Source organism: Terrapene carolina, unplaced genomic scaffold (genome assembly GCF_002925995.2).
Source record: "Terrapene carolina triunguis isolate 2854851 unplaced genomic scaffold, T_m_triunguis-2.0 Scaffold110, whole genome shotgun sequence".
Lineage (NCBI taxonomy): Eukaryota > Metazoa > Chordata > Testudines > Emydidae > Terrapene > Terrapene triunguis.
This window is the reverse complement of record NW_020664461.1, coordinates 990502-1010532: the sequence shown is the minus strand read 5'-3', so window position 1 is coordinate 1010532 and position 20031 is coordinate 990502. Positions and strand designations below refer to the sequence as shown.

The 20031-nt window shown below is 40.9% G+C and overlaps 1 protein-coding gene across 1 annotated transcript; it reads right to left on the bottom strand.

Annotated features, from left to right (window-relative positions):
• Positions 1-169: 169 nt before the first annotated feature.
• EFCAB14 (EF-hand calcium binding domain 14) lies at positions 170-19223 on the bottom strand. Its single transcript, XM_026651930.2, has 10 exons — positions 18886-19223; positions 16675-16823; positions 13251-13396; positions 9684-9782; positions 6670-6780; positions 5534-5635; positions 4501-4692; positions 3337-3423; positions 1866-1977; positions 170-708 (listed from the first exon to the last, which is right to left on the bottom strand). Exons 1-10 carry the CDS (start codon positions 19071-19073, stop codon positions 512-514), a joined length of 1383 nt encoding a protein of 460 aa, XP_026507715.1. The 5' UTR covers positions 19074-19223; the 3' UTR covers positions 170-511.
• Between the last annotated feature and the right edge of the window lie 808 nt (positions 19224-20031).

The following is a 20031-nucleotide window of genomic DNA, read 5'->3' as shown; positions in this document are numbered from 1 at the left end:
ATCACCTTGCCGCAGAGTGCATCAGCAGAAATGGCAACTTTTCCATGCATCCGAAGAAGTGGGTTGTAGCCCACGAAAGCTTATGCTCTAATAAATTTGTTAGTCTCTAAGGTGCCACAAGTACTCCTGTTCTTTTTATGGAGGGACAAGTGTTGTTATTCTCTGCACATTTTCTGAAGCTAAAACATTATATTTTTGCCAACGTAAGAGTTGAAATAGTTCTATCCAAATACCAATTTGCTCCATCTTACAGCTATATCCTGTGCCCTTGACACCTTCCACTCCTCCTCTTATCCCTTCTCCCCCACCGTTTTCTGTATCTTTCATGATATACCTTACACTCAAAACATTTCTCCCATTTCATGCAAATACCCCTTCTCCTCCAAATCACTAAGCACGTCTTCTTCCATCTATCCTTCCTTCTGTTGGACTTGTCAACATACTTTCTATACGTTCCATTTCCAGAACTACTGTCCCATATTCTGCCTCAGCTATGTTATTCCACAACTATTCATGGTCTGTTAAACACTTCCTGTAAGTGCAGACTATGCAAATCAAAGGCAAACCAAGATGTACCTTTTATGGTGGCAATTCCTGGTATTGACAAGCGCCTTGGGTGTCCATTTCTCTCCATGTTGCCTCCAAGTGATCTTGATAAAAGTTGTGGAAGATTTGTAGGCTTTGATGTAGCAGTCTGCATTTTTCCACCTGTTAGAAGTTATTTTATGTTAGTTTTATAAATTTTAACACAATTAAAATCAACAGCAATAGCCTGGGACAAGATAGACCAGTGGTACAAAGACTTTTTGCCTTACAAAAACTAGGTTCAAATGTACTATGGGGTGGTTTGCTAGTTTCAACATGTAACAAGATTTTGCTATATCTCACTACTAGTAGGGAGGCCCATTAGAGATTTAACTTCGAGAAACCACAAGTAAGCAAACAAGCCATCCTATAGGATATTTCACCTAAGTACATTTTGTAAAACAATTATGTGGTCTTAATACTTCATGCTATGCTAGGAAATATACATTAGTACACTGTGAAAAGAACAAACACTTGCAGTATGAGTGCACTTCAGGGCATATGCAGCTCTCTAGCTGAGGGGGTTAAAGAACAACATTTCCTAATGGCTAGATACCATAATTGTCCACTTCAGGGTTTCTTGCACCTTCCTCTAGATCATCTGGTGCTAAATTTTTTGGAGATCGGCCATTGGCCTGATTTGGCATGGCAATTCCTACGTAGGTCTCACTAACCCTCTTATCTCTTTCCCAGTAAGTGAGGGGAGCCTTTTTTTTTGGAAGGAACTGTCAAGTTTACCAATTAGATGAGAATTAGCAAGGTTCTACTACAGTAAAGAGTGGCCATTTGACACACGTTTGGTATTACTCAGGACCAGAATAGCAGAGATACTGAAGTTCAGGACTGAAGTGCAGTGGTACAGCTGTAACTCTTGTTGGCATTATGCTAAACTTTCAGAAGCACTAACTTTTATTGAAAAAGCAGTACACTTAATTCAGCTACTGAGCACCAATTAGTATTAAAATGATAAAATTTACTATATGATAGTTTAACAGACCCTGATGATAAACAACATTTCATTCCTTGCCTGTATTGCTTCTACATATTTATCTACATAAATGGAAATGCTACACAGCATAAGTGTAGGGGTCCTTCTAAGCACAATGGGAAACCTCACTTAATTTCTCCACGTTATATTTTGAACTCTAAGCAAGAGTTCTGTTTTAGTACCATCAATTTCTTACTATTTTAAAGAAGACTCATTCATATCTTAAGAAAATATTAATTATTCACCTTTGTTACTTATTCTCTGAATTATACAATTACTACAATATTCCCACCTTTTATTGATGCCTCAAGAGATCTTTCATTTTCTGGCTTGCTTGTGAGAGCATTGATCAGCTGAAGCTTCTCTCTTAGTTTTGATACCTGAGGATCTACATTTTCTATTTTCTGCACAAAGCAACAGGAAAATATTTCTTAAAAGCAACCTTTCTTCACCAGGTACAGCACAGCAGGTAAAGAGAATTCACTTTACAACAGATCTGTAAACTTTTAGCCTACATACTTCCAGGCCAAGTAAGTTTTAGTTGATTAAGAAGGTAAAAAAATCTTCAGGGAACTATATCCCAAAGTTCACTCCTGTGCAACCCATTAGTCTCTAATACCAGAACTTGAATCTAAAACAACCGGCAAAAATTTTTTGCATTATTTGTTTCTAAACAAAAACTTTTTCCCAGTGCTTTATTTACCACTATTTTGTATCTAAATTTAAGGTGTCTAATATATTGACTAAAGCCTCCATTTACTATATTTTCCCAATGTAACACGGAATAACTCACTGAATCTTAGGACATCTTGGGAATTATTTCATCCATCTGAACTCCTTTTAAGAGTATTTAAGTCAAGTTTTATCACATGGTCCCTTTCAAGCTCTTTGCTCAGTCTATCCATTCTCTGGCCCTTACTTCACAGACTGAACATGTAAGTCAAGATTACGTAAAGTCACAAAAACAGGGTTACTGAAGGTATTTGTTCTTCAGCAAGCATCACTCAGATCACAGGTGTTTTTTTTTAAACCAGTGCACAAGCATTTTTTATGCGTGGTGTTGGTCCTGCTTTGAGCAGGGGATTGGATTAGATGACCTCCTGAAGTCTCTTCCAACCTTAATATTCTATGATTCGATGCATCCAACTACCCTCCAACACTATTTATATACTGAATACAAAGGAATAAACTGTTTTCCAGAAATAATAACTCCCACCCACAACACTTCAGCTGCTGTTACTTAATCAGAGTGTTCTTTTGTTTGTCTATTAGAGATGCTCCCAGTTAGTCTTTAGAGTTTGTTACTTGAGGGGGAAGGCTTTCACTGAGCCACAAAACATGCCAGGCTTGTCCTGATGTCTATTAGTAAGGAGTTGATGTGCCAAGGGCTGTCTGCCAAGAAGACCCAGCCCCTGGCCCCTCAGTCTCCATCAATGCTCCTTCAGTTGCAATATCCCAGTTGAATGCAGCTATCTTGGCAAGTTACAGAGGGAGATGTAGTTACTGGGAGCCTGGATCCTGCAGCTTTTACTCATGTGCATGCTGCTTCTACAGATTTCAAGATGGCAGGGTCTTACCCTATTACTAGTTTTACTTTCATCTTAACTCATTTCCTGCACACATAATGTTGTGGGAAAGTTACTTTGCTACCTCATTGTCTTTGAAAATATGTATTAGTATCAGAGTGACCCAAATAAATGTGACTTAGCATGACTAATAGCATGATCTACTAATCAACACTGATTTTAGTTTCCTCTACTTACCTTTGCATTCTGTGCTTTTTCTGTAGCAGTTTCATTCTCTGGTTGATCTTGACTTTCCACTTTTGGGGAGGTAGTTGTATTACCCACCTGAAGAAAAAGGTGAGCGTATTAGAGCTTAGACATTTGCTTAAAGTCTTCTGTAATGAAGATTGCTTCCTTCAAACTGGGCATGCATGTAGCAGTAAAACAGAATCAAACTTACAACAAGTATACACCAGAACCACATTAATATTAAGAGGTTAATTCTGGTTACCACACTATGTGAAACATATTTCTGCAGGATCTCCTGCATGGACTTGGCCACATGTTCTACTTTCCAATAAACCACCAAGACCCTGCAGATCAAGATGGTATTATGCAGTGTATTTAAATGCAAATTTCAAATATGGCATTGGAAATCTTACATTATGTCGTCCTAAAATTTAATTTCAGCCCTGAAATTTATCTGCATGGCTTAATGTTAATGAGACTTATACAATTAAATTCCTACACACTGTAGCATCAGCATACCCTTACTGTATAGCACACACTTGGAAAACCCTATCACAGAGGCAGTCCTAGGTAGGAGCATTCAGGGATTGGCCTAGATTCTCAATGGGGTGGTGGAAGAACGGTCTCTGTTTCAGCACACAACTGTTCTTAAGGTTGCCACTTAAGATACCTGAACAGCAGCTGAAACTTCCAACTTCCTTTAAAATTAAATATTAAGCCTCCCAAAGCATCAGCTTGACACATTTCCTTTATGTTAGCCAGTGGTTCTCAAACTTCGTTGCACTGCGACCCCTTCTGACAACAAAAATTACGACAGGACCCTGGAAAGGGGGACTAAAGCCTGAGCGCGAACCCCACCACCCGGGGTGGCGGGTGTCGAAGCCAGAGGTCTTCAGCCCCAGGCAGGGGGGCTGTAACCTGAGCCCCGCCACCCAGGGGATTCGGCTTCAGCCCATCAATTCTAGCACCAGCCCTGGCAACCCCATTAAAATGGGGCTGTGACCCACTTTGAGGTCCCAACCCACAGTTTGAGAACCGCTGGCTTAGGCCATCCCCAGTGTAGTGAAAGGCCTCCCTAGTCTCTTGCAGACTAGGACTGCTGCACAGGAAGCACCCTAGGCCACTCAAGTACCCTACAAGGCAAGTAGGCACCCATGGTCACTGAACACTTACCGCACTAGTGGACAAATTCGCTCTGTTTTCCAACGTATTCACAGCAACCACAGAGTCTTCTAGCCATGTCACCCTTTGAGTTATATTACTGATTGCTGTATCCACATTTAGAAGCTTTAGATCATTGAGCTTTTGGTACGCCACTAAGGAAGCATTTATCTCTTCTACCTTGGCGTGCAGGAACTGGTTATCCTGAAATAAAAAGAGAATAAGTTGTGTTATCCCACTACTATTGTTTGGAAACACTGCCACAGCATTATTTCAGTTAATGAAACAGTGAGTGGCCCAGTTCAACCAAGTATCCTTCTCCAAAGGGCCTCAGAGCCACACAGACTACTGTGTATTTGGAATTGCCTGACAGTGAGGAAGACTAGAGTGAGTCACTTTAGCCTTTGCTGTTTGAAAATGGGATTTCCTAGTGCTAAAATTCATTGCTGCCAATGAATACTCTGATTACAACAGGTGCCATGCAGTTAACTGAAGTGAGCATTAACCTAATTTTTCAATGCAAGTTACCTTAGGCACAATACCAATTACTGTATTAGACAAAAAGCTTAAGCACTAGGCATTGTTCCTACAAGGTTTACTTCTGAAGTTGGCACTGTTTGTATTAAAAATACAAACACTGGTTTCACTCCCATCCCAAGGTATTTCTGTCTAGTCATATGTCCAATTCACTCATTTTTCCAAAGCCCTGTTTCTGTACTTTACCACCTTCAGAATGACTCATCACCTGCCTCTCCCTCTCTTGCTCAAGCTGACAGGCAAGTACCTGACATTAAAGCCAGGCTCTATTTCAAGTCCTTAACTCATTAGTCACACTTCTACTACAAGATACACCCTTAACTTGTTCAACCACCACTTACTAAGCCTTTGCAGTACACTCACGTACATGGATTCTATTCAAATTCAACCTTGACATGAACAAACTTCATAGTATCATACTACAATATTGAAGAGCCTAGGGGAAAATATTAATTGTACTTTTACCCACTGCAATGCTGCTGGCATTTAATGGCAAAGCAATAAATACCTGTTTACAATTCTCCGTCTGATTTCTATTGCTAATTCTTGGACTGACAGTGGTGGAAAGTGAAGAGACCTGTTTTTCTCCATTTTCTTTAATGTATTCATTCTGACAAAAGAAGCAGAAGTTGCAATAATAAATATTTTGTTACATCTATGAAACTCTTGAGGCTAGACAAAGATTGTAGACATAACTTCAGATATTTTACTAAAATATCTGCAAGAATTACACATTTTGAACCATAGGTTGGTTGTGCATGGAATATTTTAAGTATGCTAGTACAAAGCACAGTGCACTATTTCTGTTCTATTAAATAGGTAGGGTCCAGACTTAAGTTTCACTAAAATAGCAGCCATACATCAGCCATTTTCCCTGTCACATGCAGCATTCAAAGTACACATGCACGTGATATACATTTCAGTTAAGAAAAATTATGAATGAACTGCATAGTTTCTTAGAATCAGCATCAATTATTTTCCAATACATAGCACAAAGAATCCCTGGTTGTCAGTGTTAGAGAGTTAACCCTGCTATAAAAGAAAAATAGGATTAGTAGAAGTGAACAAATCAATTAGCATTATGGTGTTCTTGAAGTGTTTCCTGCTGCAGCAGGAGAAGTTAGTTTACAAACGTTCCCACTGTGGCAGAAAGACTGAATGTTTAAAAGTAAATTAAGATTTCTAAAGGTTCAGCTATTTGAGAGTTTCAGCTGGGATTCATGAACCTGTATTTCTTATGCATGCACCTTGATATGGGCCATGCGCTTGTTCACTCCAGCACACTCCCAACACAACCACAATCTCAACTGCTCTCCAGTTGTTCCGAGAGCCACAATAAGTTGTACTTTGCAGCACGTAGGTGGCATAAAGCCCTCCTGAGACGGCCACTCATAGTGGGCAACCACTATTTCCAGTCTTGCAAACCTACCGAGATTTTGCCCTCAAGAAAATATGCTCTCATTGCTGTAGAATGGATGTCACATGACGGCTATTAGCTATTTTATTATACTAGCCAGCATCTTGCAGAGATCTTTAACTATTTATTATTTTTCAAGTTACACAGCACTTGGTAGAGTTCACATTAAGCTTTACTACAGATTATGTAGCTAATATTTAACTCTGTTAAATTAGTACTGTCCTTACCAAATCATTTTGGAGCCTCTCTGTGGTTTTCTTGTGTTCTTCAATTGCCGCCTGCATAGCCTCAACATCATGAGCAACACTGGTTAGAGTGCTACCAATAGTAGCTACGCTCTGAAAACAGAAATAGCAACCTAATAAATTTCCGCTGTGCTCAACTGCTGAATCTGAAAGACCAACTTGGAAAACAATGTTTTGTTAATTAAATGCCACGCAGCCAGATTGCCAGAAACCGAAGTGATGAACTGGAGGGTTCAGATTTGCATTTACAGACTATAATAGTTATTTTATCCTTAGTCTTTGCTCAAAATGTTTTGATGCCAACAAGGAAGATTAATATAACCTCCATCCACATGTATTCTTCCATTTTTCATGTGGGTGATTTAAGGGGATATATAGGGGCATGCTCCTCCTGCAGGAATCTAAGTATTCCTGGGCAGTACTTAGATGAAAAGTAATCTAATTTTTCTGTGTGCAGTTTTAATATCAGCATCCCTACACCAAATATGAACCATTAATCTTCGCTTTTAAGCCCCATCATGGCCTGTTCTCCCTTGTATCCTATTAAGATGTTGACCCCATCTCCATTCTGCCAATGACCCCACTTTTTAGATTTTCAAACAAGCTTCTCCCAGGTAGCAACTCATACAGAGGAGGAGGAGCTCCCTGTAAATATCCACTAAGGCACCTCATTATCCACCTTCAACTCTCAGGAAACTTGACCATTTTCTCCTCTTGTAAATCCCAATACAAGCATACAGCATACATCCCCCTCCACTCTTATGGAAGTCAGGACCCCAGCTGTCCTGCTGTAGCAACAGTGCCTTCAACACTTCCCCATAACCAGGTGCCCTGCTGCAGGGGGAACTCTGATACAGTAAAGGAATTCTTCAGGCTTGTTTAACAGCATAAAAAGGCTCCTCATTGCTTTCAGAGACATTAACTGCAATGGAGGAGGAGGCTTAAAAATATTTTTAAATCCAATTCAGGGGGTAGTAGCAGTTTCCCTAGCAAACAAGGCAACACCCAAAGACAACAATGAAGAAGCTCCACATATGCTTCTTTTCCACAAGAGTGTTCAAAAACATATAGTGGGGGGTGAAGGGACACCAAGCTTTAAGGTAAGAATTTCACCATTTTTTTAGTTTTCAAACCTAAAAACAATTTAAACAATTTTATTTAATTCCACATAGTGTTTTTCTAGCACTTTCTGTAAAAATAAAGTTAAGGCATAATGTACTTCCTGGCAGGATTCCAATTTTACACTGCGCTTACCAAATATAAGAGTGCAAGCAAGAGGATATCCGGGAGAAGAGTGAAAATGGATGCCACTATTTCTAATACCTTAGCTTAGGGCTGGAAATAGTGCCATTCATTAACCCAGTTCAGCTCCCAAAGTTCCATCATACGGTCAGCTGGGCTTCAACTTTAGTGAGATGTGGCCAAGCATCACCTGTTCCAGTATGAAATACAGCCTTGTCATTCAGCTCAAAAATGGAGCATTGCATGCTGTAACCTGTAGCCCTACAGACCACAGTTCTAGATTAAAATCGGTGGTGGTGAATCTGGGGAGACTGCAATCTTCTGTTTTATGCAAACTAGGTGCAGCCCTTGGGCTCCTAGAAAATTACTTTAAGACTTCTCTGATATAATGCCTACAAAACAGAGTCTCCTAATCATGTGACTAGCTATGAATATTCTCCTTTTCCCCTTCTTTCCCAATCCCTACACCTATCTCTAACCTCAATTAAAAAACAAAACCCCTACAATGTAACCAACCACGCTGTGCCAATTCTTCATTATATTAATTTGTTTGTATGTTGTATCCCCATCTTTGACCTTTACTCAGTGTCTGTAGACTGTAAGTCTTCCACTTAGATACTGTCAGCGCGATGGGGTTCCATTCCATCTGTAGCCTTTAGGTATTGCCATAATAGAAATATTTCCTTCTAACAAAACTGCTAATGCAGACCTTGGGAAAGTTTAGGCAACCACTTGCTTAACCCAGGGAACAAGCCAGCTCCTCTTTTTGAAAGAAAATTCAGCTAAAGCGTGTGCCACAGAAACCACCACTATAATAGTTAAGTCCATGTACAGTTAACCTCTTGAAAGACTAGCTAGATGGAAACAAGTGTATCAACTGCCTGGAAATATTCTCTACACGTTGAACCCTGCTCTCCAAGAACTCTGAGTACAAGAGGGGGGGGTGTTTGTTACCTTTAAAGAGTTAAAAGCAGTGAAAATTTAAAATAAAAAGTAGCTGAGATAGTTTTGCCTTGTATAATTCCAAAGATACTTTTACCAATCAATTTAAATTTAGTCAGCTAATAGCTTTATGAAAACAATTAACATAAAATGGCAGATCTGTACTTGGAAATTCTGATTAGTATGTGTACGCTGACCACTTTTCATAATGAATTTCACTATGCATATACTGGAAACACAATACCCTGAGGGCTTTCATATTGTCACTTCAGCCTATTGGATAAATGACACTAAGTTTCTGCACTTCTACATGTTAATATAAAAATAAACCATTCAGAGAATTACACTACTTCTGAAGTTTAAGAAGGTTTTCCAAAAATGATCTGCTTCCATTTCCTACCAAAGAAAGCTAAATAAATATTGATTTAGGGTTGTAAGGGTTATAAAACAAAGCCAAGACTTTCATGTACATGTGAATGGAGGAAGATTACCAACGCAAATGGTAATATACATATAAAACCAACATAAAGATGTAACCATTTCACGAGAGATATATTTATCGTTTTACCAATTAAAATGCATCTAGAGAATTCTCAATCATATTCTAGATTGCATTAAGTAAGGATCACTGAGCGTGACACTAAAGGTGCTCCACTGAAATGAACACAAGCTAACAGTATTTCATAGAGGCGTACGATCTTTGAGAGATTCTGGTAGTTACTGCTGTTTGCAGAAATATTTGGAAACTAGCCAATCAGCTACAGTTTAGAGTTAGTGTGATATTCACTAAAAGCCATATTTATAATACTTACCTTTTGAAGTTCCTCTACAGTAACAGGAAGAGTAATCAAGTCAGAAGCAGACTTGATGTTGGCTTTGAGGTGATTTACTGCTGATGTCAAAAACAATATCTAAAAAACAGAGAAAAGTATTTAGAATTAGTAAACACAGCAACTTTATTTCAATCTTCCGCACCCCTAATGACTGACTTTAATTTATGACTGACATTCAACACATGCAACTGCTTGAGGCCATGTGTTTTTCTTGAAAGTGCACCGAATCCCTAGCCTAACCAGTCTTCACCACCAAGGAGATGTGGAATGGCTGATGTTTCTAACACTATTAATGCCATCTCATAAAACAAAATGCAAGAATTTAATCAGCCTGGGCCCTGCAAGTCACAGGAAAATCCTTACCACAAACCTTAGAATTTGCAAAAGAGAATTTGTGGTGTATATATCAGGTTAATTTCACTCTTTAGACTGCTTCTGTTTGGATGGATTGCTACCCTCCTTTCTCCTTCATATTAAATCTGCATACAAGACAGACATGGAAAGTCATTTTTGTGGTACTAACATCTGATTAAATTATAATAATCAGGATTGGGAACTAGCATAAGAAACTGATCGTTTGGATGAGATACAAGTGCCTGAAAATAGGACCTATGAAGAAGTATCTTCTCTACTGTGTTACTTTATTCATATCACTGACACCTGAAAAAGGAAAGAATCTTAATGCCTTTTTATTAATAGAAACTTTTTAAATGCAAAACCTTAACAGAAGTGTCCAAACTGGATATTTTTGCACTTTCACTATTCAGTGAACTCTCAAATATGACATTGTACACCTTGATAATATTGTAAGATATTTTAAGTACTTTATTTTACTTGGCAGTCACCTGAAAAAGAAGAGCTAAAAAAGGATGGCCCAGTGGTTGGCATGCCAGCCTAGGATTGGGGAATCCCAGGTTCAATTCCAGCTCTGCCACAGACTTCCTGTGTGACCTTGGGCTTGTCACTCAGTCTGGGCCTCGGTTCACTATCTGTACAATGGGGATAAGTGCCCATCCTACTTCACAGGGGTGTTGAGAGGAGAAACACCTTAAAGATTGTGAGGAGCTCTGATTCTAGTTTAAGGGGGGGGTGTCAAATTAACTAAGAAATAGACTACTACACTGAACACAACTGACATACAACTAATACTATAAGTTGGCCTATATAAGAGCTCTATTACATGAGACATCAGTACTACTGCTTACATTCCGTTTAAAACTTTGCTCTATTTGTAAGAATCATAGGAACTAAAGCCTATATATTTGTTTTCAACAACTTTTTTCAATTTGTATTTGCCCATTGCTATACAATTCATTTCCTTTAAGAGACCAACAAAATAAATGCACTATCATCTAGTTCCATATTGGTTAGCCTGCTTATTCACAGTATCTGATACAACAAAATGCTCAACTTTCCTGTCTGTCCTTCCCTTAATATGCGCTTCAAACAGCTACAAAAAAAAGGGAGCTACATACATAACACACTGAAAAACTAAGTTATGAAAAGCAACAAAGAGTCCTGTGGCACCTTATAGACTAACGGATGTAAGTTCTGAAAGCAGAACTAAGAATTTGTGCAAAACAGTTTAGCTCAAAAATTAGTTACAAATAATGCACCAGAAGTTGAGTAATTAAAAAGATTAACTCATTCAAATTGGCTTATAAATATGATCTATGCAAGTTACAAAATTGCCAATTAGCAAGTAAAAATATTGACAAGTTGTGGTCATTTGCTAAACATATCACTTTAAAAGCAGTTTACACTTCTCTGCAGTTGAAGTGAACAAAGTACAAAGTCCTTCCATTCGACAATCCAGTTGTTAAACAGATAAATTCAGCCTGCTCCTGTAAAAATATATGCAGCTTCCCAAGCTGAGGAAAGGCATAGATACTGGTTTAGCAGTAGGCTGGCCGTGACAGAAATTAGTAAATCCCTTGTATGTCTCCAAGGGCTTGTCTATACTTACGCGCTGGTTCGGCGGCAGGCAATCGAACTTCTGGGTTCGATTTATCGCGTCTTGTCTGGACGCGATAAATCGAACCCAGAAGTGCTCGCCGTCGACTCCGGTAATCCTGCTCGGCGCGAGGAGTACGCGGAGTCGACGGGGGAGCCTGCCTGCCGCGTCTGGACAGCGGTAAGTTCGAACTAAGGTACGTCGACTTCAGCTACGTTATTCACGTAGCTGAAGTTGCGTACCTTAGTTCGAATTGGGGGGTTAGTGTAGACCAGGCCCTAGTGGGAAGTTAGGCTGACTATCAGACTGGCCTGAAGTGGCCAGCTATAAAATAATTGAAAACTTGGAAGTGATTAGTGCCAAAAGGCCAAATTTAAAGGTATTTAGGTGCCTAAGGATGCAGATAGGTGCCTACGTGGACATTTAAAATTTAAAGACCCCAGAAGGCACCTATTTGCATTTTTAGGCACCTAAATACCTTTAAAAATCTGACTCAAAGTGAAGACTTTATCCAATGCTAAATTGTTTTTGAAAACAATCAGTTTCACTGACTGAATCTAAATCTCCATCTTGCCAACAAAAGGTACCTTTATCTTCACTAAGATTCTTATTTGCCAGTTTTATTAATAAACTATGATTAAAATTAGATAAAACTCAAAGGCTCAGATCCTCAGCTAGTATAAACTGGCTTAGTGCCATCGAGTTCAATGGAGCCACAATTTATACCCGCTGAGAACTGACTCAGTTTTTTTAGTATGTTATATACTACCCTGTTTCCCCGAAAGTAAGACATCCCCCGAAAATAAGACCTACTTCCAGTTTTGCCTCTCGCTGTAATATAAGACATCCCCTGAAAATAAGACCTCCCAGATAATAAGGCCACCCCGGAATATAAGGCCCCGAAGCTCCAGGAAAAATAAGACCTCCCCTGAAAATAAGACCTAGCGCATCTTTGGGAGCAAAAATTAATATAAGACACTGTCTTATTTTCGGGGAAACACGGTAATAGAGGCATTGAGTTCTTTATTTGCCTTTGCAATACTATAAACAGGAGACAGATTGCAGTTTAGGTATCTTTCATTCCCCCAGCTTCTGATGTAATTAGGTATGCTAATTCCCACCTCCGACAGCCCCCTCACACTTGGGGCTGCCCTCATGTCAGGTATTTAGGGACAAGTTGCACAATTATCACTGTCACAAAGATGAAGCAATGTCAACCTTAGGCTGTCTCCTTTAAACTTCCTCCCAGATGAATGATATTCAGTCACTATTTTTGATCCATTGTAATGTGCTCTGGTTGAGATTTTCAAAGCTAAGGCATTTTGCTGTGTATGTGCCATGAAAAAAATACAGGGAGTGGTGTCTGAATCCCTTAGTCAGCTTTGAAAATTTAAACCTACATCTACATAACTTCTCATATTAAGTCTTTAGAGAAGAGTGCTAGCATGTTTGTAAGTATCAGACAGTTCATTTTCATTCTTACTTCCATATGAAGTGTAAACACACAGTAAAGTCAAGAAGGCAGAGTTGATTTAAAACATTAATATTGAAAAATATTTTGTGAAATATTGTCAAACATTTGTTCCTATTACCTGTTTATTGATCTCAGTGATATTTATCCAAATTTTATTTAGTCCCATGTCTCCAGTCTCTATTTTCTCAAGGTGCTTTTGCTTATCAAGCAGATCATCATTTAATTTGGGGATCTCTTGGAATGATGTTTTTTGGTAAGATTCCACTAAAAAAGAAATGAAAAATTGAGTAATCCTGCAAAACAGACTAAGATGTGAAAATTATACAAGCTAAAACTCAAGTTGTAGCCAGTGACATCTACAGTAGTTGAAGAACATTGCAAGTAACATTCTCCACTGTATAATCCTCCTATATTCAGAATCAACCCAGAAATAGAGTGTTGATTTAAATTGATAGCTCCTGGTCCAACAGTATCCAACACATGATGCTTGGAGAATGCCAAAAATTAGAGAGTCTACTATGTTTGGCACTTTACAGTATCTTCATATTATGGTTATTTCTGATAATCTTTAGAATCTCTTCAGGTAGTCCAATCATTTTGCACTATTTTCTTATTACATCATAGTTGGGAGCATATACAATAACTAATGTAATAAAGAAACTGTGCAAAATGAGTAAGTGATGAGAACTGCCAGGAACTGTACTCTCACAGTAGCAGCATATGAAATTAACTCCAATCCCCAATTCAAACATACAGAGTGACTGCTGACTATGAAGAATATTCCAAAAAGATTAGGGTGATTTCACATCACTTGAAGGAACTTGGAGTACTGAACAGAGTAAGCTCCCTTTACAAAAAAATGCATGTACTTACACGCTAAAAGTTGCTTGTAAAACAAGTTGGCAAACAGAAAATTCCTTGACTAAAGAGAAATTTGTAAATAAAGAGTAAACAGCACACCTTTAAAGAAAGAATAGTGCAATGAATCCTGTGGATTTATGATCTACAGGAAAGCTACTTTTTTATTTAGAATTTAAGATGGGGATTTTTAAAAGGGCCCAAAGGAAAGTAAGTAAATTAAGAACAGCCACTCCCATTGACTTTATATGGTTCTCCAAGGAAAATAAATGTACTTGATTGCTATATGCTGTGCTGATGTGCTGGGCTTCCTTAAAGCCCTAAAGGGTGGTAGCCCCACTACACTTCTGTTTTCTAGTCCCACACTTTCCTCATCCTGAAAGGCTGCTTCCCACATTTAACTGCCTATTTCTTTGGGCTCAAAAATATACCAATATTTAAGTAGCTTTTATAAAAAAAATTACTTTTTATAACTTGTTTAAAGAAAAAATATTTTTGGGTCCTGATCAAGGATTATAATAGATCTGTATGGACTCCTCAGGATCCAAACAGTGTTTTATTCAGAAGCTCTTATAGGTAAATCAGGTATTTATAAAATAGCTTTAGAAAGAAAGTAAATGTTTTTACCTAAACAGTCTGACAGAGTCCTTTGCATTTCTATGCTTTTCACTTTAAGAGCTCACATTGAAATATGATGGCTTGTCCTCCCACTCCTACTTACAATACCAGGAAACCCTGCAAAAGTTTTTCACATTAACGAATGCTACTGATTCCCCCACTTTCATGTGTTTATTATTATGCATTTAAGTGACCTATTTAAAGCCTGAATGATGCTTTGAAGATTAAGTACTATATAAATTCTAAGCATCACTACTGACAACTGACCTGAAACTGTCTTAGTGAAAGGCATAGTGTTATTGTAGTCATGTTGGTCCCAGGATATTCGAGACAAGGTGGGCGAGAGGTAATATATTTTATTGAACCAACCTGTGGTGATGCGAGACACAAGCTTTCGAGCTACACAGAGCTATTCTTCGGGTCTGGGAAAGGCATTCCAGGCATCACAGCTAAATACAAGGTGGAACAGATTCCTTGTTTTTAGCTGTGATGCTTGGAGTTCCTTTCCCAGACCCAAAGAAGAGTTCTGTGTAGCTCGAAAGTTTGTCTCTCGCATCAACACAAGTTGGTTCAATAAAAGTTATTACCTCACCAACCATGTCTCTTTAGTGAAAAGTTGTCAGATTAAAAAAAAAACCTATTTGAAGTTACAAGAGATTTTTCATTTCAATTTTCTTAGTATCATACTGAAAAAAATCATAAGTATGAAATCCTTTTTCTTACACAAAGCTGCTTCAGACATCGATGGCAGAAATGATCATGTCCACTTTGCATACAAGCTCAATTATAAAAAATACACCACCTACCATTTAAAGCAAAAGGAAAACACTAATTAAGAGATATGTTCATGTTATAAGAACATGCCCATAAAAATCTGTGTTTCTCTGTAATTATAACAAAAGTAAAGCAGAAGTGTTTTTGGTTATCAGAAGCAGTTTACTGAGCATACTCCCAATGCAACATCAGGAATGTACAATAGGAACAACAATGAGAAACTGTTAAAATAAAAATAAACCCCAACAGAACAAAAAGGAAAACTGGTCTTGTAATTACAGCCCTTCATTGAGACTCAGGAGATCACGGTTCAATTCCCAACCCTGCCAGGGCACTTCTGTGCCATCTGCAAAACGTGAATAATAATATTTCCTCTCTCATCTGTCTTGTCTATTTCGATTGTTAGCTCCTTGAGGAAGGGACTGTCTTCTATGGTTTTGTACATTGCGCCTAGTACAATATGGCCCAGAACTTGGCTGGGAACTTGAGGCACTACTGTAATACAAATGAACAGTAACAAGATAGTTCTGTATTTCTTGCCATGTGAGGGTTCATACTCTGGTTTTCCAGCAATGTCCCTTTGGGGGGGACAAGCTTAATTGTTTGAGGGAGGTCTGTGCACAGGGATGTGATTTGATCGTGCTGCAACTGTGTCAACCTTGTATGAGTGAACAAAGCAAGACTCACACTAATAAGCAGAATGCCTCAAGTACAGAATTATCAACTATCAGTTTTAAACAAGAGATGAAGATAAATAATGAGAAAAATGGGTCCTGGAGTGAGCAATTTCAAATGAAAGTAATGAGTTACAGGTTTTAGAAAGATACACAGAAATAGCCAAAGTTGTACTAAAGCAGTACATAACCGGCAGAATTCAAAGACATGAAAAGAAGTTGAGTTATTTTAAAGCAGCCAAAGGGATTTTCACACATCTTCCATTAACTTTAATGAAAGATGTGTTAAAATCCCTTAAGACTACTTGGAAAGTTTGATTTTTATTTTATTTTTTTTAAAAACAGTGCTGCAATCATGTTAATCTTTAACAGTCCACAGACCATACACGTCTGGTTATTTTTGAGAACCATTTTCAGGTTTTGTTTCTAAAAAAGATGTATACAAATCTCCATAAAAACAAGTAGACAGTTGAGGTTCTGACCTTGTCTATCCAGACCTTGTCTTGTGACAATCTGAAGCACAGGATAGTATGTTATATTACGCACAGCTTACCTTCTCCCAACAGCTAGGGTAAAAAACAGCTAAGTTATTCAGTTTAAGAAGGTTGATATACTTACTAGTTCGAAATTTTTCCTTTAGTGCATCCAGATCTTCCTTGAGGGCAACCTGCATCCATACTAAGCCAACGCAAGCTACCACACAAGCAGCCAGAATGACAAAAGCACATAGTGGATAACAGAACTTGCAGCATCGCAGGTATTCTCCCCTGAGTAAAAGATCAAAAATTGATCACGAATCTGCAATGGGACATGTACAGCTATATTCTAAGTGTAAGAAGATCTACGATCAAGTTAACTTAACTGACAGCCTAACAAAACAGCAAGTTTGCTTCACTGGGGATAAGAATCAATGCAGTGCATTTCCAGGAGTAAACAGTGGGAGACAGTGAAAATCTAGTTTAAACGGTATTCATAGTAAAATGTATCCGTGAGACTGAAAACATGCTTCCTCCTCCATGATTAGTATAAATGTCATGCTTCTGTTTCCAGAGTTTCCTGCTTTATTACAACAGAGTTACAATGCAAAATTCAAGTTTAATTGTTTGGAAAGTAATGTAGACTTAAAGGATAGGACTTGATCAATTATTATGATATGACAAAAAACAGAAGCTATTTCAGATCTTTTCTACTAGTTGTATGAAGATGAATTCTTTCATACAGGACAACACAATTTATTTAAGAAAAACTTTCTAAAGATCATTTTGCCCTTACTGACTTTTACAAAATGAAAGATTCTAAAAATACATTAAATGAGTTACTTTAGAAGAGTTAAGGATCAATTTGTCATCAGACTACCTGGTAACAATCCTGTAAGGTTAGCTACTGTGATCATCCAGTGATGTTGAGATGGAAGACAACCAAGGAAGGATGGAGGAACTTTTTTTTCTCAGAAGGAGAAACAGAAGATAATTCCCTGAGCATCAACATAAAAGTGGTGTCTACAACTACAGTGGTTGGTGCATTAGAAACATGGAAGACAAAACCCTCTTCTGACAGAAGGGGATTCGTTCATTCAGAAACCAGATAGCTAGGTGTGTGACTAATCTGCCCAGTGGGTGCAGAAGTGTCAGATTCCAGGAAGAAGATAAGCAGTTTTTAAAAATGGGAAGAAGCCAGTGACAGCCTTACATAACACCACCAGCAACTTAGAAAACTGAAGAGCTGAGTCTTGGAAGTAAATATAAATTAGAAAGACCTGTCAGTGCCGGTGTGAGAGCTTTATCTGAAATGTCACCAGCCAGATAATGTCAGCTAGACATGGGTAATGAGTTACGCATGGATACAAAAACAGTCTAATATGGACACATGGAAGAAAGGATGGGATGAAGGTTATTAGAGGCAGCCTAACCTTTTGGAAACAGAAATTATGCAGGAAGAATGATCTCCACCTTAACCACAAGGGAACCATGCTGCTGACAATTAAGCCTTATTTTGTGTGTTTGAGAAGAGAGAAGTAAAGAAGGGGTTGAAACTAGGAGTCCAGGAGCCAGGTTTATTAAGGGTAGAAAATGAGCAACTGAAATCACTGATGCCAAGTAGAACAAAGACGGAAGTAACTAGGATCAGGTAAGGGGTAGGACAAATGGGAAACAGGGAACAACAAACTCAATAGGGCAACAATAATGTCTCAATAAAAGAGTGCATAAACCCCTTTTTATCTTCAAGGGTTATTCCCCATAGGGTTCTGACGAAACCAGGTGATAAGACCAAGTTACCCTCACAGCCCAGAACTAGCTCCCCTATTACACCTATCCTACCGTGTAGCGCATAACCTTGATCCCCTCCCGAATTGTACTTCCAGCTCCTCTCCCTTATTACATTCACTCTATGCCCCCCCCCCGCTCTTAACCTTCTTAAGCCCCTGCCACACCCAATGTATAACATCTAAAACAACCCTCAGCCCCCCTTATCACACCACCTAATCCTCTGCTCCAACCACATTCCAACTCATCCCCGCTCCCTTCCAACATACAACCAGCTCCCCCCCAGCCCCCTCCAATGCCCCCAGCCCCCAGCCCCTCCCCTCTAATGCCCCAGCACCCCCCAGCCCCTCCCCTCTAATGCCCCAACCCCCCCAGCACCCCCCAGCCCCTCCCCTCTAATGCCCCAACTCCCCCCAACCCCACCCGTTCCCTCTAGTCCCCCAACCCAACTTCCCCCAGCCCCGCCCCACTTCCCTCCCCCAGCTCCCCCCGGACTCCCACGTCCCCTAAATATAACCCAGACCCCCCCCCAGGCCCCGCGCCCCCTGACCCCGCCGGGGCTCACTTGGCGAAGCGGGAGCGGGTGCCCGGCGTCCCGAACTCGTCCTCGTCGCCCTCGGAGCTGGACTCGGAGTCGGAGGCGGGCGGCTCGGTGCGCAGCAGCCGGTGGCCCGACCCCTTCTTGGGCAGCTTCTTCCTGCGGCCGTCCCCGGCCAGGCCGATGAGCGCGTTGAGCTCCTTGCGCTTCTTCATCCTCTTGTGCGGGGTCAGCGGGGCCCCGGCGGCGGGGGGCGCCGGGGGCTGGTACCCGACTCCCAGCACCGCCGCCGGGCCCCGGCTCTCCAGCTTGGGGCGGCTCCGCGCCCGCAGGAGGAGCCCGCCGGGGGGGCGTCGGGCGGGGGCCGAGCGCGGCCGGGGGGGGGGGGGGGGGGGGGGGCCGGCGGGGCGGGGGGGGGGGGGGGCGGGGCCGGTCTCGGCGGGGGGGGGGGCGGGTCGGTCCCTGGCCGGGCGGGTCGGTGTCCGGGTCTCCGGGCCCCGCTCTCAGCGGGGCCTCGCTCCTTGGGGCTGCGCTCGGGGCCGCGGCCGCTTCCTCCCCGCCACCGCCGCCGCCTGGGCCATGGCTGCTCCCTCCGCCGCCGAGAAGGGGGCGGCCGCCGCCGCTCCGCTTCCCTCAGCCCCAGCCCGGCCCCACCTGCCAGTAAGGGCCGCTCCCATTGGCCAGCGGCGCCCGCCTCGCCCCGCCCCGCCCGGCCGGAGGTGGGGGGGAGGATCATTAAAGGGCCAGCAGCACCGTCTGGCGAGTTCGCGAGCGGGGGGGAGTGGAAGGTTCCAGTCCGGCTCGCGGCTGGCCTAAGTGGTATCTCCCATCTGACGGGCTGTCTGAGGGGGACTCTAGGCCGTATCCAATGGCAACGTCTGTCTGCCTCAAACTGTTTGCCACCTTTATGGGGGGGGATAGCTCAGTGGTTTGAGCATTGGTCTGCTAAACCCAGGGTTGTGAGTTCAGTCCTTGAGGGGGCCACTTAGGGATCTGGGGCAAAATCAGTACTTGGTCCTGCTAGTGAAGGCAGGGGGCTGGACTCAATGACTCAAATCCCTTCCAGTTCTAGGAGATGGGATATCTCCATTCATTATAACTTATGGATAGATTTCAGAGTAGCAGCCGTGTTAGTCTGTATCCGCAAAAAGAACAGGAGTACTTGTGGCACCT